Source organism: Capricornis sumatraensis, chromosome 14 (assembly GCF_032405125.1).
Source record: "Capricornis sumatraensis isolate serow.1 chromosome 14, serow.2, whole genome shotgun sequence".
Classification (NCBI taxonomy): Eukaryota; Metazoa; Chordata; class Mammalia; order Artiodactyla; family Bovidae; genus Capricornis; species Capricornis sumatraensis.
In genome coordinates, this window is record NC_091082.1 from 26,364,009 (window position 1) to 26,389,163 (window position 25,155).

General features: G+C 38.9%; 1 protein-coding gene across 1 annotated transcript in view; it reads left to right on the top strand.

The window, feature by feature from the left end:
- Window positions 1-964: 964 nt before the first annotated feature.
- Window positions 965-25,155, top strand: part of KCTD3 (potassium channel tetramerization domain containing 3) — a 62,725-nt gene continuing 38,534 nt past the window's right edge. Inside the window, 8 exon segments of the mRNA XM_068985863.1 lie at window positions 965-1,047; window positions 6,698-6,751; window positions 6,988-7,033; window positions 9,031-9,104; window positions 14,211-14,269; window positions 14,543-14,623; window positions 15,633-15,773; window positions 16,218-16,308. Coding sequence (XP_068841964.1) covers window positions 965-1,047; window positions 6,698-6,751; window positions 6,988-7,033; window positions 9,031-9,104; window positions 14,211-14,269; window positions 14,543-14,623; window positions 15,633-15,773; window positions 16,218-16,308 — 629 coding nt within the window.

The following is a 25,155-nucleotide window of genomic DNA, read 5'->3' on the forward strand; positions in this document are numbered from 1 at the left end:
TGTGTGTGTGTGTCAGGGGGTAGAAGGGGAGGGTTATCTCTCAGTGGAGCCAAAGTCACTAGCCCAAGGGTCAGGTGATGTGTGTGTGTGGTTATCTCTCAGTGAGCCAAACAAAGTCACCCTAGCCCAAGGGTCAGGTGGAAGGTGTGTGGGGGAGGGGAGGGGGAGGGGAGGGGGAGGGGGAGGTGGGGGTAGGGCTGGGGGTAAGGAATTCCCTGGGCAGGCCATTCTGCCCAGAATGTTATTATCATTCCCATAATAACAAAAGAGGCAAAATAAGAGTTAAAGTGACAGAAGCAGATCCAATGTGGGGTCAACATAAACCCTTCCTGGTTACAAAGGGAGACAGTAAAGATGTTTAGGACAGTCTGCCCAGACTTGGCCTCAATGTGAGAAATCTCGGAAAATCTGAGACCTAAAAGGCAGAGGCGATTGTAACGGGGAGGAGGGAAGAAACAGGATCCCGGGGGCGGCGCTGGGCCCGGAGGGCTTTCCTCCCGCCCTCCCGGCGCGCGGGCCGCGGGGTTGTGAGCTCCACCCCGCCGCTCCTCTCCCCTCCTTGAGCTTCGCGGGCCTCGGCGGGCGAAGCGCCCGGCGCCGCCGTATTTTGTCCCGCGCGGCGATCCCTCCTCGCGCGGACGCCGTGGCCGCGGCGGTGGCAACGGGGCCCGCGGCGCGCTGACGGCAGGCCCCCCGGCCCGGCGGCCTGGAGGCCGCGAGAGGCGGAGGCCCAGCCGCCCTCCAGCTCTGCGGGAGCCGAGGGGACGAGGCGGACGCCGGGGAGCCCCGCCCGGCCGGCGAGAAGGTGGGGGAGGCTCCGCGCGCCGCCGGCCCCCCGGCCGCCGCCGCCCTGCTGGCCCTGCAGCCCCCGCCTCCGCCGCCGCCGCCGCCTCGGGCTCCCGCCGCGGGCTTGGCGGCCCCGGCCGGGGAGGGAGGGCGGCGAGCGCCGCCTGAGCCGCCGGACATGGCTGGAGGGCACTGCGGCAGCTTCGCCGCGGCTGCGGCCGGCAGCGGCGAGATCGTGCAGCTGAACGTGGGGGGGACCAGGTGAGCCGGGGAGAAGGGGCTCGGGGCCGGGATGCGGCGGGCAAGGGTCCTCCGGGGCCAGCATCGCAGGCGAGCGGGGTGGGGAGCACAGGGCCCTCTGGGCGGGTGTCGGGGGGTGGCAGGCGCCCTTGAGAGTCTCTGAGAGCCGGGCCCTTGGCCGCGCTGCAGCCTTCCTAGGACGCCGGCCACGATCCTCCCCCCCTTTTTTAGGAGATCTGGCCGGGGAACCTTCTGTAACCTTCCTTTACCTAACCTGACGTGTACTTTTGAGTTTATTTTGTCGAAGCCCGGCCTTGTGGTCTGGCTGTTGGAGGTGAACCTGCCTCCCTTTCTATTTGGTCAACAAGGTAACATCGGTTTGCTTGGGCGAGAACGCCTTGTTGAGGGCTGTTTTTAATCGCCAATAATTTTGGTGGAGGGAGCATTGTAGATCTGCGGTGCGCTCTTATTTTTTCCCAGAGTTTCTTGGTTCATGGCTCTGAAGGGTCTGTTCTTGTAGCGCAGTGTGTCTGGAAGCTGCAGTTTTGAAGAGTTGATTCTGGGAAGCCTTGGTAGTGGCACCGTGTGACGCCCTCCTAGTAAACAGAGCGAAAGCTCTCCGCTCAAATCTCTGGTCTTCCGTTCCCTTACTGTGTCTTTTAATAAGCTTGTTGGGGTGAAAAAAAAAAATCGTATGCTTTTGGATTTGGTATGGTTTATGAGTCACTCCTTTGGGAAATGCGAGTTTGGCAGCTCTGTTTGAAGGAAGGGGTGGTTGCCGTTTTAGACTAGGTAAGAGATAAGCCATGAAGCGCCTTGGAATTCAGTGTATTTTGCTGTGCTGGAGAAGATACAAGTTTTTCAACGCTTGGGAGTTTTTAACCAGTGTTTTTAAAAATGCAGAGCGGCAGCACTATAAACCCTAGTGATAACAGTGTGTAGTGTTTTAAAAGTTTTCTAAGTGTGCTGGAGAATTCAACACAGGAAACAGTAATTCCTCACTGTTACTCTGCTCACTTCCCCCCCCCCCCAATCCCCCATGCAAAACTGTTGGTTTAAGAATTTACAGCTTTATTGCTGCTACATAGATTTCGGTTTCGTGGAGTAGAAGATTGGTGTTTCCTAATGTAAGACAAGGATAGTTTCCTAACATTAAATGAAAGTTTCGCAGGTTTGGTAACTTAAGGTCAGCTCAGTTGTCCCTGACTCTTTGCAACTCCATGGATTGCAGCATGCCAGGCCTTCCTGTCCATCTCCAACCCATTCCCAACTCCTGGAGTTTGAGTAAACTCATGTCCATTGAGTGATGATGCCATCCAGCCATCTCTTCCTCTGTCGTCCCCTTCTCCTCCCTCCTTCAGTCTTTCCCAGCATCAGGGTCTTTTCAAATGAGTAAGTTCTTCGAATCAAGTGGCCAAAGGACTGGAGTTTCAGCTTCAGCATCAGTCCTTGCAATGAATATTCAGGACTGATTTCCTTTAGAATTGACTGGTTGTATCAAGACTCTACCCCAGTATCACAGTTCAAAAGCATCAAGTCTTCTGTGCTCAGCTTTCTTTATAGTCCAACTCTCACATCCATACATGACCACTGGAAAAACCATAGCTTTGACTAGACGGCCCTTTGTTGGCAAAGTATTGTCTCTGCTTTTTAATATGCTGTCTAGGTTGGTCACAACTTTCCTTCCAAGGAGTAAGTGTGTTTTAATTTCATGCCTGCAGTCACCATCTGCAGTGATTTTGGAGCCCCCCAAAATAAAGTCTCTCTTTGTTTCCACTGTTTCCACATCTATTTCCCATGAAGTGATGGGACCAGATGCCATGATCTTAGTTTTCTGAATGTTGAGCTTTAAGCCAGCTTTTTCACTCTCTTCTTTCACTTTGATCAAGAGGCTGTTTAGTTCTTCTTTGCCTTCTGCCATAAGGGTGGTGTCATCTGCATATCTAAGGTTATTGAGATTTCTTCCGACAATCTTGATTCCAACTTGTGCTTCTTCTCATGATGTACTCTGCATGTAAGTTAAATAAGCAGGGTGACAGTATACAGCCTTGATGTACTGCTTTCTCCATTTGAAACCAGTCTGTTGTTCCATGTCCAGTTCTAACTGTTGCTTCCTGACCTGCAGACAGATTTCTCAAGAGGCAGGTCAGGTGGTCTGGTATTCCCGTCTCTTGAAGAATTTTCCAGAGTTTGTTGTGGTCCACACAGTCAAAGGCTTTGACATAGTCAATATAGCAGAAGTAGATATTTTTCTGGAACTTACGGATGCAAAAATGAAATACCCTGCAAGGACTGGCCTTCAAAAGAGTAGCACTATAGTCAACCCTAGTTTCTAATTTCTGTTGATTGTTCATATACTTTTTGAATGCTATAGAAGACATGCTAATTTGATTCTAAAAGTGTTCACTGTGTTTGAAAGTAAATGGCTTAAAAATGAATGAACTCTTGCTAATGATTGCAGAATTGAGTTTAAAATTTTAAATTGTATAAGACAATTATCTTGGAGATGAACATTTTATTTTTCATTACGTATGAAATTTGATTTTATCAGGTTTTAAATTTTTCTATGTGATTTAAAAAATACGAAATAAGATAAATATATTATCAGATTGGACAGTTTAGAAGGCAGACGAGAGTTGTTACATAGGAATGAAAAAGTTTAAAAAGCCCAAACTTGAGACTTGCTAGGATAAGTTTATAAAATAAGTGATGACATGGTGTATAGAAAATAGAACATCCAGTTCCAAGTTCTCTGTAGATATTTTTGAATTACTTTGGATCATAGACACTTGCAGCATTTTAGAGCTAGAGGGATCTAGAAATTATCTTGAGTAAAACACAGGTTAATAGTCACTTCAGTTCAGTTCAGTCGCTCAGTCGTGTCCGACTCTTTGCGACCCCATGAATCGCGGCACGCCAGGCCTCCCTGTCCATCACCAACTCCCAGAGTTCACTCAGACTCGTGTCCATCAAGTCAGTGATGCCATCCAGCCATCTCATCCTCTGTCGTCCCCTTCTCCTCTTGACCCCCATCCCTCCCAGCATCAGAGTCTTTTCCAGTGTGTCAACTCTTCCGCATGAGGTAGCCAAAGTAGTGGAGTTTCAGCTTTAGCATCATTCCTTCCAAAGAAATCCCAGGGCTGATCCTCTTCAGATAGGCATTGTGAAAGAAAAAAAAATCCTCCTGTGATTGTCTTTGAAGTTGAGGAATTGCCCCCAGGAGAACCACCTGTGGCATAGAATTGATGTCAGCTGTGCAGTGATACCGTGAAACTCAAAAGGAGTGTTTCTTTTGAGCAGAGTAGGGAGCATCTCTCCCCTCTCCCCCAGAGAGGATAGAAAAATTGATCTATTCAAAGTATTTATAGATATGACTGATTTTTATGATTTATTTAACACTTTATGGATGGTTCAGAAAGAAGATGAGGTTTCAATTCGAATTGTTAATATCATTACTTACCCCCCAAAAAGCCTAATGAGGTGAAAGAAAGACAGTTTGGCTCAATTTGTGATTAATTCTCCTTTGATTGAGTATGATTTGAGGCCTCATGAGAGAAGTCTGGGACCAGTCAGTGGAAGTCTAGCTCAGCAACCTTGGGCAAATTACTTTTTAGTACTTAGTTTCCCAAAATATTTAATGACATTAAATAGTACCAGCCTTCTAAACTAATTTGAAGCATCAAGTGGGAAATACAAGTGTTTAGTGGCATTAGCTATCAATAGTAACTTTACAGAATAGTTTTAACTTGATTGCTTCCAAGTAAATTTAGTAGGAAGTTAGTAGCATAAAGTATAAATGTGGATAAGGACCAGATTGCACATGACCTTTTTCTTGGCATACTGTGGGTATGAAATAAAAACAGAAAAGGCTTTTCATATGTATTTCAGAAGTTATGCTTGTTGTGTGTAATTTAAATGTTGTAGTTTTCATGAAATCATATTTGGAAACATTTTTAGAGTCATGGGGGTTTTTTCCCCTCCTGTCTTTTAAAGTTTGGGGGGAAAAATAAATTGGTGGGGATGAGAGTCCAATCCCTTTGCCTAAAAATTCCAGATTACTAAACTCAGCTGAATTGTTGATTTTAATTTAAATTGATAATTTGTGCACTTCCCTGGTGGCTCAGATGGTAAAGACTGCCTGCAATGCAGGAAACCCGGGTTCAGTCCCTGGGTTGGGAAGATCCCCTGGAGAAGGAAATGGCAATCCACTCTAGTATTCTTTGCTGGAAAATCTCAGGGACAGAGGATCCTGGTCGGCTACAGTCCATGGGGTCGCAGAGTCAGACAAGACTGAGCAACTAACACTTTCACTTTCATACCCACCTGAATTACTGATTTTAATTTAAATTGCTAGTATGACCTTAAGCAGACCTGTGTAATTTTCTAAGTAACAAAATTTGAGTTATTTGGCAGACAGTTTGCTGAGTAAGCAGTGAACATGAAAGTTCACAAGTTAGAAACAATCCTTATTTAGAAATGAATTTGATGGCTTCCAAAACACAGTGATTCATTTTTTGCAGTGGATCCTTGTATCTTTCAGTTTACTGTTTACTGGGTTTGCTTCCATTTGACCAGGTCAGTTTCCTCTACTTAATTGTAATCTACTTTTCATTTTTTCTTAAAGATCATGCTAAGAAATACGCTTGGGAAAATTCGCCGTATTTTCTTGGGTAAACTGGCTGCTTTCTCAGTCTGACTGATGGGCATAGGAACTGTTTTAAAACAGTCATGATGCTGGAAAATGAATGTGGAGAAAAAATAAAGGTCTGTAAGGCTCTCTTCTGTGCGAGGACACATGATGATGGGGCAACGAGTCAGGAATACGTAGTGCAGTGTGATGAGTCTTAAAATGAAAATATTCAGACATCAGTTGAACCCTGTATCAGATTCTTTGCCTTACTAGTTTATGTCAGTTTATTGTTTTGTCTCGGTCTGTTACAGTAGGCTTTGATAAAGGATGCTCCCCACCGGCTAACCCCCACCATGGTGGTAATAAGTAGGCTTGATCAGATGGAGTTAACCTCAAAACAGTGTTTATTGAGTGATTTTTGAATGAATTAATTCAATGGTTGTGACTAGCCTAAGACTGTAAAGGAAGTGTTAAATGTACTATGTTTAGTGGAATTAATATGAGCTCAAAAAGCTACTATGGGATAGACTATTTGGAGAAGCCAATTAAGGAGAAGGTAAAACCTTTGTGGTATCAAGAAGGATGGGTAGAACTCGGATAATTGAACATGAGGTTGGTACAGCTGCGATGAAGATTCTGAAATGTTCTAAGATGGTGTAAGCATGGATTATATGGGAATGTTACATGCTATCTTATTAGAGGGCAGTAGTTTGTGTTGGAGAGGTGAAATGGTGACCTGAAGATAATTTCATATGTTATGTTGAGAAGTTTAGACTTAGTGTGATGGACATGTTAGAAAGTAGTGTTTTAGGAAGCTTTATATGTAAGTGAATTAATTATTTTGTTGAGAGTTCTTGGAATAATCTTAACTCTGAAATGAAAGCAGAATTTTACAATGTTAGATGTTAATGAATATAATTGATACAGCTATAGCTGTGCAACAACTTGTAAGTCATTAGCCAGCGGTTTAAAGCAAGTTAACCAACATTGACATTTCAAATCTTGTCCTCCCTTGTAATACCATATACTTTTTAATTGCAGATTTAGTACCTCAAGACAAACACTTATGTGGATTCCAGATTCTTTTTTTTCCAGGTATTTCATGTAATTCTTTAGTACTTTAAAAAAATAAAGTGATTATTTATTAAAACAATAAAAATTATCTTGCATTAATATTTTTATTAGATAAAATCTTAACTCTTTGAATATTTAAGTTGTTATTTACTTTGGAGATACAGTGATTCATTTTTACTGGTCTTTGACCTGAAAGAATTAGGGCATTTTATTCATACTCAGATTTTAAAAACTAATCCTGTCTTAATGATTTTTAGTTTGCTGAGTGGAAGAATTTCAACACTTCGAGATGAAACTGGTGCTGTGAGTATAACAATGCTGATGTATATTTCTAAATTAGATCACATAATGCTCTAATGTTTGGTCCTTATACTCTTAGAAGATAGGGGAACTACTCTTAATAACTACTAAATGAAAGTATATGTTCTTAGGTTTTTATTTCTTGTCATGAATTATTTCTATAATTATAGATGAGAACTCAAAACAGAGTACTGCATATACTATTTTAAATAATCATTAGAAATTGAAGGATCTGAGCTTACATTGTCGAGAGGAAATATTTCTTTTAATCAGTAATTGAAACTTTAACAGTGAATAGATAGGTGTAAACAGGAAAACATTTTGATATTAGAGTGGTAAAATGTTGCAAATTTGTGAAGCCCTACAATTTTTTGTTTTGGAGAATAAGGTTATGAACTTGTGCAGCAATGGTGGAGTGAGGGAAGTAAAGAATTACTAAGTTTCAGCACACAAAAATGTATATCTATATTTAAAAAGCAGTTTTAATATGCACAGTAGCAGGTCAAGTAATTGTGAAAAGCAAATAAGACTTTCAGTTTGGAGGCAGCAAAATGACCACAGGTGTTTATTTGCTGTGGTGAGATTGGAGATCAGATAAAGTAGCACGAGCGAATGTGTCCATGTGAGATTGTGGAAAGGACGTCAGTAATAAGACCCACAAATCTGTGGTGTTTCTTCAACTTCAGGTTGATTCTAATAAAAAGCAAGAATTTATGAAGCCAAAAGAACCTCATTCACTGTATAGAACACTGTATATAATAATTGATCATAGTATAAGGAGGTATATTTTTTGCTTCATTCTGCTGTCTAATTGACTTATATAAATCTTAAAAGGGATTCAGTTTTATAGTTAGAGCTTTTGTAATTGGTTCAAAATAGTATTGACATACATTCCTGTAAAGAGTTATCAATTATATATTTCCTATTTTCTAAACATTTACCCCATAAGTGTCTCATGGTGGGTGGGTGCTCAGTTGCTTCAGCCATGTCCAACTATATGTGACCTTATTCCGTGAAACTGTATTTGTTATTTTAAAAAAAATTTGTTCTTGTCACTTTTTATTTCACCCCACCCTTAATCCTTGAGAAAACAGATAGTGGTATGTGAAAGTGTACTTTTATAATACACACGGAACAATCAAGAAAAGCAAAACTGTCAAAACTGAAAAACATTGTGAAAGTGTTATTCAGGTTTGACTTTTCTTGATTGCCCCATATGTATTGTAAAAGTACACAGTTGTTTTAATGATTCATTTAAGTCACAGATTATGTAAATCATAATCACTATCACCAATAATTAGGGATCAGATGATATAAAAAGTATTATTTATGCATATTATTTTCAAAGTGTTAAATTCTAGACTATTTCAGGTAAAAATTTTCCTTTCAGAATCCCTTTGACTAAAGATGTTAGTTAAATAAGGACTTCCCTGGTGGTCCAGTGATTAAGAATCTACCCACCAGTGCAGGGGACACAGTCGGATCCCTGGTCTGGAAAGATCCCACTTGTCACAGAGCAACTAAGCCCATGCACCGCAATTGCTGAAGCCCAAGTGCCCTGGAGCCTCTGCTCCAGAGAAGCATATACTAGTGAGAAGCCTGCACATCTCACCCAGAGAGTAGGCACCGCTCACTGCAGCTAGAGAAAACCTGTGCATAGCAATGAAGACCCAGTGCTGCCAAAAATAAATAAATAGAAATTTAAACAAATTAGAAATGAGAAAATGAGCTAATTTGATACCATTTTTTCCCCTGCATATTAAAACATCAATCTCATGATAGCTTTTCAGGGAGAGAAAAGACACCATTTCTACTGTACATTTATACGGTATATAGTAGTGGTTATAACTACATTTCCATTTTAGAAGCATTAAAATTTAAGAGTATAGTCAAGGAAATAGAGTTTTTATGTAATTCAATATGGGTTCTGTTAGTGTTACAGATATTAAAGTTAGAAGCTGATAATTTGAAAATATAATTTATAATTCTTTTATTTACAGATATTTATTGATAGAGATCCAGCAGCATTTGCACCCATTTTAAATTTTCTTCGGACAAAAGAACTAGACTTAAGGTAAGAAATGTATCTTTTCTTTTTTTTTTTAAAGCTTTTATTTCTTTACATATGTACTTTTGGTGGCGCCTCACAGTTTGCAGGATCTTAGTTCCCCTACCAGGGATTGAACCCTGGCTCCCTGCACTGGAAGTGGGGAGTCTGTTCCCTGGACCACCAGGCAAGTCCCAAGAAATGTATCTTTTTAAAGTAAATTTTTATTGGTAGGCATGGTTTTGGTCTTAGCTTATGAAAGAAGGTTTTTTTCCCTGCCTTAAGATTATTTTTGCTTGAAAGTTTCCTCAGAATTTCTCTCATTGATTCAGGCCACAATCGTCTCTTAATGGATTACTCTCAAAGCTTCCTAGCCAGTTTCCCTGCCTTCAGTCTTATCCCTTCAATTCATCTTTCACACTGTAGCCAAAATTACATCCTGAAAATATAAATCTAGTTATTCAGTCAGTTCAGTCGCTCAGTCATGTTCAACTCTTTGCAACCCCATGAACTGCAACATGCCAGGCTTTCCTGTTCATCCACCAACACCCAGAGTTTGCTCAAACTCATGTCCATAGAGTCAGTGATACCATCCAGCCATCTCATCCTCTGTCACTCCCTTCTCTACTTGCCTTCAATTTTTCCCAGCATCAGGGTCTTTTCTAATGAGTCAGTTCTTCTTCGCATCAGGTGGGCAAAGTATTGGAGCTTCAGCATCAGTCCTTCCAATGAATATTCAGGACTGATTTCCTTTATGATTGACTGGTTTGATCTCCTTGCAGTCCAAGGGACTCTCAAGAGTCTTCTCCAACACCATAGTTCAAAATCTAGTTAGTTATTACTTTGCTTAAAACTCTTATGTATTTAATCAGCTGCTGGATTAATGGTGAAGGATTTTGGACTTCTGTTAATCTAGCCCCTGCTTAGTTTCTCTTGCTTGAACACTTTTAACCCTTTCTGCTCTTGGCTTGATCTTGATCTTTCTGATGACTCTGCTGTGTCACCTGATACAGACAGGTGTTCAGAGTTTCCTGTACTGCCGCAACTCCAGTAGTCAGTCTTACATGAGATTCTAAAAGAGCTGTATTGTTTCCTGTATACCTGCAGTATCAAGTATTATGCTTGACATATAGCCATACATTTTTTTGTATGACACATAACCATAGAATTTTACTTGACACAAGTAAATAACAATTTAAGCTATTTATGAACTTTGCCATAGTCTGGTTTCCTAGTAGGAAGCTACAGTCTAATTTGTATTTCATTGTTGTTTTATTTTATATATTCACCTTTCACTTTCACCTTTCATGCCTAATGAACTTTTACTAGGACCTGTTAATACTTTTTTAGATACAGGTTTTAGAATTCTAAATATTTGTTTAAGCCACTTCTGTATAATATTACATAATTTTTGACATATTCACTAGAATATGAGCTTCTTGAAAGCAAAGATTTTTTTGTTTGGTTTGTTCCTTGCTGTATTCAGAGTGTTGTTAAAAAAAAAAAAAAAGAAAAATTATGTATAGTAAACTGCTTAGTGGATATTTATTAAATGAATAATAATTTGGTGGGGCTTTTTGTTTATTTATTTTTTGGCCTGGGGTGGTAGGTGGGAAGTTTATTATTAGCTGTTTACTTCTGGGGTAAAATTATTTTTAGCATTTGATGAAAATCTAAGTTTACTTTTTGTCAGTGTCCTTGTGACTCATTTACAACTAAATTACCCATAAAAGGCAGCAGTAGTTTAAATATCTGTATTCATTGCTTTTCTTACAACTTGCTTCTTTATTTCAGTTAATGGCAGTCTAGCAAACTTAAATTCTCTGAGTAGTATCTTCTAAAAGAAGGTGGGAGGGAATTGGTAAAAGAACACTATATTCTACTTCCATTTTTTACATAAAATTCTTCCATTGCCTTTATCACTCTGTATTATTATCCTATTTATTTTTCCTCTCCAAAACTTATTTGTGTCCTGAGCTACTGTACTGTTGACAGGTAGTTTTGAAATAGAATAAGAAAGTTTTAACTTTTCTTTTGTTTTATACTTTATTTTTTAAAATATGAATTTATTTATTTTAATTGGAGGTTAATTACTTTACAATATTGTATTGGTTTTGCCATACATCAACATGAATCCGCCACAGGTATACACATGTTCCCCATCCTGAACCCCCTTCCTGAAGTAAGCCAGTTTTAACTTTTCTTATGTTAAGCTAGTAACAACCACTTTCTCAAATAAAAGCAATTTAATATTTCCATCACATGTGTCTATTAGGCCTATCAATTTTTTTTTTTTAAGAGCAGTTTTATGTTTACAGCGAAATTGAGAGGAAGGTACAGAGGTTTCCCGTGTGCCCCCTGCTTCCGTTATCAGCCTCCTCTATTATTAATGGCATTTACCTGAATGATACATTTTTTCTTTTTTTCAGTTGATGAACCTGCATTGATGTCATAATCACCCAAAGTTCATAGTTTATCTTCAGTTCACTCTTGGTGTTGTACATTTTAGGAGTTAGCACAAACATATAATGATATGTGGACCTCTTTATAATACTATACACAGTACTTACACTGCCCTAAAAATTTTTGTTCTCTGCCTGTTGCTCTCTCTCTCCTCAAGCCACTGATCTTTCAAAAATGTGCATAATTTGACTTTTTCCTAAATGTCATAGTTGGATTCACATAGTATGGAGCCTTTTCTGAATGGCTTCATTCACTTAGTAATATGCAATTAAGTTTCTTTCATGTTACTTCTTTTTAGTGCTGATAATATTTCATTACCTGGATACCAATTTGTTTTTCCATTCACTTACCGAAGGGAACATTTTAGTTGCTTCCAAGTCTTAGCTGTTATGAATAAAGCCTCTATAATATCCATGTGCAGGTTTTTGCATGGACATTAAGTTTTCAACTCCTTAGGGTAAATGTCAAGGAGTACAGTTGCTGGATCATATGGTAAGTTTTATAAGAAACCTGCAGACTGTTTTTGACAGTGACTGTCATTTTCCTTTTCCACTGGCAGTGAATTAGGATTGCTATTGTTTCACATCCTTGACAGCATTTTGGATTTTGGCCATAGTAATTGATGTGTGGTAGTGACTTGTTGTCTTAGTTAATATTTGCTTAATGACATATGGTATGGAGCATCTTATTTCGTACGTTTGCTGCCTTTATAGCTTTGGTTGAGGTCTTTGGCCCATGTTTTGATTGAATTAGTTTTTTTATTGTTGAGTTTTAAGAGTTCTTTGTATACTTGGGACAACACTCCCTTATCAAACCTGTCATTTGCACATATTTTGCTCATTTGGCGGCTTTTCATTTTCTTGACATTGTCTTCTGTAGAGCAGAATGTTTTAATTTTAATGAAATCTAGCTTATTCTTATTCCTCTCATGGATTGTGTCTTTGGGCTTTATCTAAACAAGTACGACCATACCCAGTGTCATTTAGGGTTTTTCCTGAATGTTATCTTTTTTTTTTTGCATGCTGATGTCTAGTTGTTTCAGCACTATCTGTTACTTCATTATTTTGCCTTTGCTTCTTTGTTATAGATCGGTTGACTGTATGTATGGGATTTATTTCTGGGCTTTCTGTTCTACTCCATGATTTGTTTGTTTCTTACCAGTACCACACTATCTTGGTTTTTCTAGGTTTACAATTTTGATATTGGGAAATGGCAGTGCTCCAACTTTGTTCTTCAGTATTATATTGGCTGTTTTGGCTCTTGGGCCTTTTCATGTAAACTTTAGAATCAACTTGTTGATATTGATAAAATAAGTTGCTAGATTTTGATTAGAATTGCATTGAATCAAATCAAGCAGGGAAGAACTGATGTCTTAACAGTGCTGCATCTCTCTGTCCATGAACTAGAAATCTCTTTCCATTTTTCTGGTTCTTTGATTTCTGCCATCAGAGTTTCGTGGTTTTCTTTCTTGTAGATTTTGTATATATATATTGTGTGTCTGTGTGTGTGTTTAGTTTTATACTTGACTACTTTTTAGGGGAGTGTTAGTGTAAATGGTGGTGTTTCTAACTTCAAGTTTCTCTTGTTCACTGTTGGTATATTGAAAAGCAGTAGACTTTGGTACATTAACATTATATGGTACAACCTTGATTTACTTGCTTATTAACTCCAAGAGTTTTGGGTTCATTCCTTTGGATTTTCTATTTTGACAGCCATATCATCTGTGATCATCAGTTTTATATCTTTCTTCCCAATATGTATGCCTTTTCTTTTCTTGTTTTGTGTTAATAAGGATTTCAGTATGAAGTTGAAAAGAGTGGTGACGGAATCTTTGTCTTGTAACCAGATGTTAGTTCAAAGTTCTCACATGAAATATGATGCTCGATACAGGATATTTTTTTAAAAGTCTTATCAAGTTGAAAAAATTCCCCTCAGTTCCTGGTTTACTGAGAGTTTTTTTATGAATAGATGTTGGATTTTGTCCCCTCTCCTTTCTGCCCAGGCAGTGTTTTTAAAATAAGGACAATTATAACTGAAACCTAAAATGAGTGCTTTTAAAATCTTGTTTCCTTTTTTTTTTTTTTTTTACTTCTTATTTTCTTATTACTTTATTGTAACATCTCTATCTGGATAACATAGCCCTTCTTAAGGTTGATCTTTTTTTCCTCCCTACCTTCTGTTTTGCTTTTCTTTTTGGTTTCTGATCAGAGGAGTCATGCTGATGTGTGGTAGGCACTGTGTGACATATACAGACGTGGATCAGAGGTGGATCATGCTTGCAGGGAGCTTGTAGATTAATTGGGGAGGTTAGAATATGTATAGAAATTACAGTCAGAGGCAATTAATTTCTACTCTTATAAATGATTTCTGCTCTTGTTTGCCTCTTAGATACTTATTGATAATTACTTGTATTAACCCTATAAAGCCCTCATCTCTAATTTAGTCATCCAGTTCATCTATATATGAGTGGTTTTTTCATAAGAAAAAGTTCATGGTAGTGTGCGGTTTTATTGTTTATACTTCTTCAAATGATTAAGGATCTTAGGAAAGAAGGAAGTTTTAAAGCTCATGATTTTGTTCATGTTAAGAGCCTAGTACTTTTTCTGCTTCAGATGATAATCCAGGCTGCCAGTGTTAGAAGATTTACATCATTAATTTGTTTCTTTGTAGGGGAGTGAGCATTAATGTTCTCCGACATGAAGCTGAATTTTATGGAATCACTCCACTAGGTATGTATCTTACTACTATTTTTTGTTTATGATTCGACCCTTTGAGCATTCAGCTTGCCCAGATGAAGTGTCTTTTATATCAGGTCCTGATTTTTGATGGACTAGTCAGTGCTTGCTTTTTGTGGATTTTCATAGAAAAAAGATATTGTCAGCTGATTTAACTTAAACATTTTCCCTTTTGTTTCCTTATCCTCTTTAACTAGAGAAAATAAGTGGAGTACTATTGTTCTGTTTGCATGTACTCTTGACAAGTTTGCTTTGAAATGTTTTTAGTAAGAAGGCTTCTCTTATGTGAAGAGCTGGAGCGTTCATCTTGTGGCAGTGTCCTTTTCCATGGTTACTTGCCTCCACCAGGTACTTCTGCTTTGTTCATTGAGTTGTTCGTGTCTTTTTATCATTACGTTAAGTACAGATGTGTGAATAGGAAAATCTGTTTCTTGGTTATCTCATTTGTAAATCTACTAGAAAAGATGAGAACTTTAATCTTAACAGAAGTTAGGTCAGACTATAAGGTAGGGTAGGAGTTTGCCAAAATTTTTTTGTAGAGGGCCAGTTAGGCTTGTGAGCTAGATGATCTCTGGCAGTTAACTGAACTCCACTGTAAACACTGCAGAAATGGATGGGTGTGACGGTGTCTAATACAACTTTGCTTACATAAACTGCCATCAGACTGGACTTGGCTGTGGTCAATTTTGCTCATTCCTGTGTTTGAGAACTGGTTGTCCATCTCCTTTGTGGAACCCTAGGAGCTTTGCAGAGATTTGTCAGTGTATAGGGGAGAGGAGGGTGAGGTGCATGTCATTTCTGCCCCTCTTCAGTTAGTTAGTACAGTTTGATCTGTGCCTGTGTTGTAGCAGAGTTTTGAACAAGAGTTCATTTCAAAATGATTTCAAAAAGGCTCCTCTGCCAAATAAGGGATGCTTAGAAGTATAGGGCAATTCAGCTATAAAGCTGAATAAAATTTAAATTAGTAAATAAAGTTTAAAAATTTAAGCTTAAGTTTAAAGTTAAAATGTAAACTTAATAAAGTTTAAATTAGTGGATAATACCTATCTCGTAGTAACTGTTCCATAAATGTAGAGAGTTAGTGACAGAATGAATGAATTAGTGGTGATTGATTTGGTCTTATACATATGATAAATCTTAGTCTTACTTATTAAATATTAACATGGAAAATATCAGAAATCTTTTTTAAAAAATTTCATCTTATTTGTTATGGTAGTTATTTGCAATAAATTGCTATATTAGAAGATAAATTTCAGCTATAATGTTTATTTTTTTTGTTTTTTAGCCATAAGAACATATGAAATTTTCAAATTTTGGTGGGCAAACTTAAAAAATTTTATCTTCTTTGCTTTCATAGGTATTCCTAGTCGTAAAATAAACAACACTACTAGATCCTCAGCTGATTCTAGAAATGGACTAAATTTTACAGAAGGTGAAGCTCGAGGAAATGGTACTCAGCCTGTTCTTTCTGGAACTGGAGAAGAAACTGTTAGGCTAGGTAAGTATAGCTTACATAAATTTAAAAAGTATATACGTTTTTAGCTCTAGATATTGAGTAATTATTTTTAAAGATGTGGCTTGTGCTATATCTCTTTTTAATCTAGATCTCCCATTTATATCTTGAAAAGTCTCACCTAATATTTTTACTTAAAAAGTTTGTGATTTTCTGTTTGCTGTAAACCTTTAGAACAGAGGTTGACAGACTTTTTCTGGGCCAGATGGTGGACATAGTGGGCTTCATGAGCCTGAAGGTCTCTGTTGGAACTGCTCATTTCTCTTTGTAGCACACAAGCAGCTTTGATGTGTGGACAGATGTGCTTGGCTGTGTTCCAACAAAGCTTCTTTCTCAAAACAGGCAGAGGACTGGAATTGGCCTCTTGGCCATAGTTTGCAAACCGCTTTTTTAGAACACAAAAAACATTTCTTTTTCTAATGTCAGCAGGGTTTCCTGTGGATCCACGCAAGGTGCTGATAGTAGCTGGCCATCACAACTGGATTGTAGCTGCGTATGCCCATTTTGCTGTGTGTTACAGGTATTATATGATTAATAATGGCTTGCTTTTTACTTTGGGGGGTATTTTTTAATAGCTGTGATTTTATACTTACAGATTTAAGAGCTGTTTAATTTTAGTCATCAGATTTTTTTTCCTTCCAATTTTGCCTGCTGATTAAATTCAGTTTACTTTTATTTTTACAACTAATTTCATAAATACTGATAGCCTCAGTATGTTTAAATATTGCCCATACAGTATAAACTGTGAAATAAGTGAAATATCTTGAAGGTACACCTTCTTGCTTAGTGTATCCAGCTTCCAAATTGTTTAACTGTTGTGTTAAATGAGGCAGGCTTGTTAATGTGATCCCTGTGTTTTTTTTGTCTGTAATGATTAAATATTGTACTCTTAAAGGAGAATAAGACATTGGTCATGAGTACTGTACACTTGGGAGTGAGGTAGTTAAGCAGGACCATTGTGAACAGAAGTAATGTAGTTTAGTATCTAACGTGCAAGGTAGTTTTATTTTATCTAATTCTTGCATTCTCAGAAACCAGCAGGAACAAGGAAAAGTATATACTAGGGATTTCTCTTTTTTATTTGTCTGAAAGGTAGGATTCTTAGTTCAGAATTACTGTATGAAGTGAGAAATGTTGATGATGGGGGAACGGTGGTGGTGTTCAGTCGTTAAGTCGTATACAACTCTTTGCAACCCCATGGACTGCAGCATGCTACGCTTCCCTGTCCATCACCAGCTCCCGGAGCTTGCTCAAACTCATGTCCATTGAGTTGGTGATACCATCCAACCATCTCATATTCTGTCATCCCCTTCTCCTTCCTTCAGTCTTTCCCAGCAACAGGGTCTTTTCCAATGAGTCAGTTCTTCACATCAGGTGACCAAAGTTTTGGAGCTTTCAGCATCAGTCCTTCCAATGAATATTTAGGACTGATTTCCTTTAGGATTAACTGGTTTGATCTCCTTGCAGTCCAAGGGACTCTCAATAGTCTTCTCCAACACTACAGTTCAAAACCATCAATTCTTTGGTGCTCAGCTTTCTTTATGGTCCAACTCTCACATCTGTACATGACTGCTGAAAAAAACATACCTTGGATTAAATGGACCTTTGTTGGCAGAGTGATGTCTCTGCTTTTTAATATGCTGTCTAGATTTGTCATCGATTTCCTTCCAAGGAGCAAACATCTTTTAATTTCATGGCTGCAGTCACAGTTCTCAGTCATTTTAGAACCCGGAAAAAGAGAATCTGCCTATATTTTTCACTTTTCCCCCTTCTATTTGCCATGAAGTGATGGGACCAGATGCCATGATGTTAATTTTTTGCATGTTGAGTTTTAAGCCTGCTTTTTCACTCTCCTCTTTCACCTTCATCAAGATGCTCTTCAGTTACTCTTCACTTTCTGCCACTGAAGTGGGATCATCTGCATATCTGCAGGGGTTGTTGGTATTTCTCCTGGCAATCTTGATTCCAGTCTGGCATTTCACATGATGTGCTCTGCATAGAAGTTAAATACACAGTATGACATTATATGGCCTTGATGCACTCCTTTCCCAGTTTGGAACCAGTCCGTTCCATGTCCAGTTCTAACTGTTGCTTCTTGACCCATATACAGGTTTCTCAGGGGAAAGGTAAGGTTGTCTAGTATTCCTGACTCTTCAATAATTTTCCACAGTTTTTTTGTGATCCACACAGTCAGAGGCTTCCAAGTAGTCAGTGAAGCAGTAGGTATTTTTCTGGAGTTCGTTTGTTGTCTCTCTGATCCAACAGATATTGGCAATTTGATTTCTGGTTCCTCTGCCTTCTCTAAATCCATCTTGTACATCTGGAATTTCTTAGTTCACGCATTGCTGAAGACTAGCTTGAAGGATTTTGAGCATAATGAGCTCAAAATGCTAGCATATGGAATGAGTGCAATTGTATGATAGTTTTCAACATTCTCTGACATTTCCCTTCTATGGAACTGGAATGAAAACTGCCCTTTGCTAGTCCTGTGGTCATGCGAAGTTTTCCAAATATGCTGACATTGAGTGCAGCACTTTAACAGCATCATCTCTTAGGATTTTAAATAGCTCAGCTGGAATTCTGTCACCTGCACTAGGTGTTTTGTGGTAATTCTTCTAAGAGCCACTTGACTTCATGTTCCAGGCTGTCTGCTGCTGGGCGAGTTACCACACCATTGCGATTGTCCCAAGTCATTGAGACTGTTTTGTGTAGTTCTATGTATTGCCACCTCTTCCTAATTTCTTCTGCTTCTCTTAGGTCCTTACCGTTTCTATCCTTGATCATGTCCATCCTTGTATGAAACGTTCCCTTGAGACCTCCAGTTTTCTTGAAGAGATCTCTAGTCTTTCCCCTTCTATTGTTTTCCTCTATTTCTTTTCATTGTTCAGTCAAGAAGGCCTTATCTCTTCTTGCTGTTCTGTGTAACCCTGCATTCCATTGGGTATATCTTTATGGTTCTCCCTTGCCTTTCCCTTCTCTTCTTTCCTTAGGTATTTGTAAGCCTCCTCCGACAACCGCTTTGCCTCCTTGCATTTCTTTGTCTTTGGGATGGCTTTGGTCCTTCCCTCCTATACAGTATTACAAACCTCTGTCCATAGTTCTTTGGGCATTTTGTCTGCATTGTCATGCTTCACTTTTATATTTTTTTCTTGTTCAGTTTACCACATGTTACTTGAATTATCGAAAGAGTATTTGTATGGATTATTACCCTTTTGGAATTTATATTCCTCTTTAGATTTTTAAAAATATAATTGTATTTATTTGTTTATTTGGGCTGTGCTGGGTCTTCATTCCTGTGCTTGCTTTTCTCTAACTGTGGTGAGTGAGGGCTGCTCCCTGATTGTGGCACACTGACTTCTCTGTGCCAGTGGCTTCTCTTGTTTCAGAACCCAGGCCCTAGGGTGAGCAGGCTTCAGTAGTTGCAGCCCCTGGGCTTACTAGTTGTGGCGCAGGGGCTTAGTTGCTCCATAGTATGTGGGATCTTCCCAAATCAGGGATCGAATCTATTTCTCCTGCTTTGGCCAGGGGGTTCTTTACCACTGAGCCACCAGGGAAGCCGTCCACTTTCGATTTTTAATGCACGTAAAATGTACTTTTTGTATAAGATACTACATTTAGGAATCCATTTTCTTCCACATGAGTGGCTAATTATGTTCTGATTATTAGATAAACTATCCTTTCTCATTGAATTTGAAAACCTTCATCTTGCTTTATATTTATTTTTATATACTTGCATCTAATTTTATACTTTTTTTCCCCTATTGTTGGACACTTGGCTATTGTAAATAATGCTGCTGTGAGCATGGGAGTGCAGAACTTTTCAGACTAGTGTCTTTGTTTTCTTTGAATATATTCCCAGAATTGAAATTGTGTTATCATAGGGTAGATTTGTACTTAATTTTTTTGAACAAACACCATATTGTTTTCCATAGTGGCTATACCAATTTGCAGTCCCACCAACAGTGACAAAGTTTCCCTTTTCTCCACACCCCCATTTATTGTCGTTTTTTCAGAATATTTATTTTGTTTTGAAATATAGCTAATTGACAATGTTGTGATAGTTTCACATGGACAGCAAAGAGACTCAGCCATAGTACATGTATCCATCTCTTGTCTTTTCATGATGGCCGTTGCAACCTTACTGTGGCTTTGATTTGCATTTCCCTATTGACAGGTGATGCAGAGGATCTTTTCTTGTATATTGGCTGTTTGTATATCTTCTTTGCGAAAATGTCTATTCAAGTCTTTGGCCCATTTTTTAGTTGGATTATTTGTTTTTTTGCTGTTGAGTTGAGTTCTGTATATATTTGCATATTGACATCTTATCAGATATATGGTTTGCAAATATTTTTTCCTATTCCATTGGTTGCTTTTTTCACTTTGATAGTTTCTTTTTCTGTGCAGATGCTTTTTAGTGTGATGTAGCCCCATTTGTTTATTTCTGATTTTATTGCTTGTGCTTTATGTGTGATTTTGAAAACAGTCATTACCACAACTCATGTCAAGGAGCTTTTCCCCTATGTTTTCTTCTAGGAGTCTCATGGTTTTAGTTCTTCAATCAATTTTGAGTTTATTTTTGTCAGTAGTATAAAGTGAATGTGAAAGTGTTAGTCACTCCGTTGTGTCCGACTTTTTGCGACCCCATGGACTGTAGCCTGCCAGGCTTCTCTGTCCATGGGATTTCCCAGGCAAGAATACTGGAGTGGTTTGCCATTCCCTTCTCCAGGGGAACTTCCTGACCTGGGGATTGAACCTGCACCACTTGCATTGCAGATTCTATACTATCTGAGCCACTAGGGAAGCTAGTAACGGTCAAATTTAATTCTTTTCTGTTTAAGTATCCAATTTTCCAGGCACCATTTATTGAAGAAGCTCCCTTTTCTTCATTTAGTATTCTTGGCTACCTTATCAAACATTAGTTAACTAGATATGCTTGGACTTATTTCTGGGCTCTTAATCATATTCCATAGGCCTATTTGTGTGTTGATCTTCTTAATCTTTCCTTTCATTAGCTGGTGAGAATTTGAAATAGGAGATTGGAGGATTTTTGTGTGTTGTGTTAGATGGAAGAGAAATAATATGAAATATTATGTGTTAAAGAGAAAAACTTGCGCACGTGTTTGGCTTCATAATTTAACCTTTGAGAGGTAGAATCAGCTTCCTTTCTAATTAGCCTGGTAGTGAGGTGTTGGAAAGAAAACAGTGAAAGTTATATTGAGAAAAGTCCAGTAGAAAACAAGCAATGAGGGATTTTGTGCTGATATATTAGTGTTAAAATTAAAAAAAAGAACTTAGGCAAGCAAAATCACCCTAACAGAACTAGCTCCTCCATCTGGACCTTTAGGAAAGAATCATTGTGTGCTTGTATTTCTGCCTTCTTGTGGTACCCACCCCAAACCACATTTGTGGTTTTAGTTGCAGAGTCTCCTTACCAACCTCCAGAACCCTTTTTCTGTCTGGGGTCCATCTCTTGAAGAAAAATAGGCAAAGGGAAATCTGACAGAGTCTGGTTTGGCAAATCATTTCAGCACTGAGCAGAAATGATGTATTTGGGAGTTGGGGAAGAAATGGAGAGGTGTGGGAAGAAGGGAGAGCTCTTCAAAATAAGATGACTCGGCTCTAGAGGCTCCTCATTAGTAAATATTGGGAAAACATCCAGTTCCATAAAAATAGCTTCTGAATATTGAGAAATTAATTGGACTTTCCAGTTAGGACTTATTCACCTGTTATTTTATGCCAGGCATATAACACTGAAGTCTCTTGTATACATTTTCTCATTTAATTATCACAACAACCTGTGGCATGGATCTCATCATCCCTATTCTAATAATGAGAAAACCAAGTTGGAGAAATTCCCTAGGTCATCCTGGGGAAAGGAATGACAGAATTCTTAACATTCTCCATCCCAGTGCTTCTCATGTCCCGGGCACATAGTAGATTCCTAAGAATGCGTTAGAATAAACACCATGTTCCTGGTCTCTGGTATAAGTGAGTAGTGTTAGTTTTGACAACATTATTAGTAGTTCTTTGATTCAGTGGGACAGGCAGTGGGCTGGGCTCAGTCTCAGAGCTACCCCTCCTCACTTTGTGGTTTCTCTTCCTAAGGGAGTGGAGTGGTGTGGAAGCAACTAACAAATTAACTGAACAACGAAGTTTTGGCTGAGGAGAAGTATAAAATGAAAATAATGTAGGTGCCTTGGTGTATTAGTTTCTTCTTTCTGCTTTAACAAATTACCATATATTTATTTTCATCACTCAGTTCTGGAGTTCAGAAAACTTCAAATTGGATCTTGCTGGGCTGCAGTCAAGATATTGGCAGGTTTATGTTCCTTCTGGAGGCTCCAGCAGGTTTCTTTGTCCTTCCCAACTTATAAAGGCCATCTGTGTTCCTTTAATCACATTTCCTTTTTTACATTTCCCAAACAGCAGCGTATCATCTTCAGATCTCTTCCTTGTGTCCCACTCGTCTACCTCTGCTTGTCAGGACCTTAGTATTACATTCTAGGCACCTGGATAGTCCCTCCATCTCTTTAACTTAATCACATCTGCAAAGCCCCTTTGCCATGTAAGGTAACATTTTTACCATTTTCAGGAATTTAGACAAGGGCATGTTTAGGGAGCCATTATTCTGCCTACCACACTTGGTGAGGAGTTTTATAGTTCAGGTAGAAAGGACAGACATCAACTTGGAGGCAAATATTACTCTTCTAGTGTGGATTTTAATTGCTACAAGACTCCTATCAAAACAGGAAAGAAAGTGAAAGTGCAGTCGCTCAGTCATCTCTGTTTGCAACCCCATGGACTGTAGCCTACCAGGCTCCTCCGTCCATGGAATTTTCCAGGCAAGAATCCCGGAGTGGGTCGCCATTCCCTTCTCCAAGGGATCTTCCCATCCCAGGGATCGAACTGAAGTCTCCCATATTGCAGGCAGACGCTTTACCATCTGAGCCACCTGGGAAGCCATTGAGGCAGGACTTTATTTTAAAGTTTTAAACTGGAGTCTATAGTTGATTTACAATGTTGTGTTAGACTTAGGTGTATAGCAAAGTGATTCAGTCATAAATATACATATATCCATTCTTTTTTAGATTCTTTTCACATATAGGTCTTTGCAGAATATTGAGTAGATTTCCCTGTGCTTTACAGTAGATCCTTGTTAATTATCTATTTTATATGTAGTAGTGTGTATATGTTAAACTCCTAATTTATCTCTCCACCCTGCATTTCCCCTTTGGTAACCATAAGTTTGTTTTCAAAGTCTGTGAGTCTGTTTCTGTTTTGTAATGAGTTTGTTTGTATCTTTTTTAAAAAAATTATATATATGTGATAAATGACATTTGTCTTTGTTTTACTTCAGTTAGTGTGATTATCTCTAGGTAGATCTGTGTTGCTGCTACTGGCATTATTTCATTTTTTATGCCCGAGTAATATTTCATTCTATATATATACCACATCTGCTGTAAATGAACCTTGAGGTGCATGTATCTTTTCAAAGTATGGTTTTCTTCAGATACATGCCTAGACGTGGAATTGCTGAATCCTACGGTAGTACTATATTTAGGTGTTTAAGGAATCTCCATACTGTTCTCTGTATGATATACCAATTTATATTCCCACCAACAAATGTAGGACAGTTCCCTTTTTTCCACATCTTCTCCAGCATTTATTGTTTGTAGATTTTTTTGATGATGGCCATTCTGACTAGTGTGAGGTGACAGCTCATTGTAGTTTTTGCATTTCTCTAATAAATTAGCAAAATTAAGGCTCAGTTAGACATTGAGCCTCTTTTCAGGGCCTCTTGGTCATCTGTATGTCTCTTCGGAGAAATGTTTGTTTAGACCACCCACCCATTTTTTGATTGCGTTTTTTTTTTTTTTTTTTTAAATATTGAGCTACATGAGTTGTTTGTATATTTGGAGATTAATCCCTTATCAGTGTCTTTGTTTGCAAATATATTCTCCCATTCTGTGGGTTTTTTAATTTTGTGGATGGTTTCCATTGCTGTGCAAAAGCTTTTAAGTTTAATTCGGCTTCCCTGTGGCTCAGATGGTGTAGAAACTGCCTGAAATGCTGCAGACTCTGGTTTTGTACCTGGGTCGGGAAGATCTGCTGGAGAAGGAAATGACAAACCACCCCAATATTCTTTCCTGGAGAATTCCATGGTTAGGGAAGCCTGGCAGGCTGCAGTCCATGGGGTCCCAAAGAGTAGGACATGACTGAGCGACTAACACACACACACAGGTCCTATTTATTGCTTTTTATTTTAATTGCTGTAGGAGGTGATTCAAAAAAGATACTGCTGCGATGCATATCACAGCATACTGCCTAAGTTTTCATCTAAGACTTCGTAGGATCTGGTCTTACATTTAGGTTTTTAATCCATTTTGAGTTTATTTTTTATAATTTTATGTATTTATTTATGGCCTTGAAGGGTCTTCATTGCTGTGCAGACTTTTCTCTAGTTGCTGCAAGGGGGGTCTACCCTCTCGCTTCAGTGCACAGGCTTCTCACGGTGGTGGCATCTCTTTGTTGCAGAGTATAGTCTGTAGGGCATGTGGGCTTCCGTAGTTGTAGCTCCCGGGCTCTAGCACACAGGCTCAACAGTTGGGGTGCACAGCTCAACAGATGGGACACATAGACTAAGTTGTTCTGCACAATGTGGGATCTTCCCAGATCAAGGATCAAATCTGTGTCTCTTGGATTGGAAGGTGGATTCTTTACCAGTAAGCCACCAAGGAAGCCCAATCCATTTTGAGTTTGTGTATGGTATTAGAAAATGTTCTGATTTCATTCTTTTGTAGGTAACTGTCTAGTTTTCCCAGCACCATTTATTAAAGAGACTGTCTTTTCTCCCTGACCATCACCAACTCCTGGAGCTTGCTCAAACTCATGTCCATCTAGTCGGTGATGCCATTCAACCATCTCATCCTCTGTCATCCCCTTCTCCTCTTACCTTCAATCTTTCCCAGCATCAGAGTCTTCTAAAAGGAGTCAGTCCTTCATATCAGGTGGCCAAAGTATTGGAGTTTCAGCTTCAACATCAGTCCTTCCAGTGACTATTCAGGACTGATTTCCTTTACGATTGCCTGGTTTGATCTCCTTGCAGTCCAAGATACTCTCAAGAATCTTCTCCAACACCATAGTTCAAAAACATCAGTTCTTTGGCACTCAGCCTTCTTTATGGTCCAAATCTCACATCCATACATGATTACTGGAAAAACCATAGCTTTGACCAGATGGATCTTTGTTGGCAATGTGATGTCTCTGCTTTTTAATATGCTATCTAGGTTGGTCATAACTTTGCTGCCAAGGAGCAAGTGTATGTTAATTTCTTGGCTGCAGTCGTCATCTGCAGTGATTCTGGAAC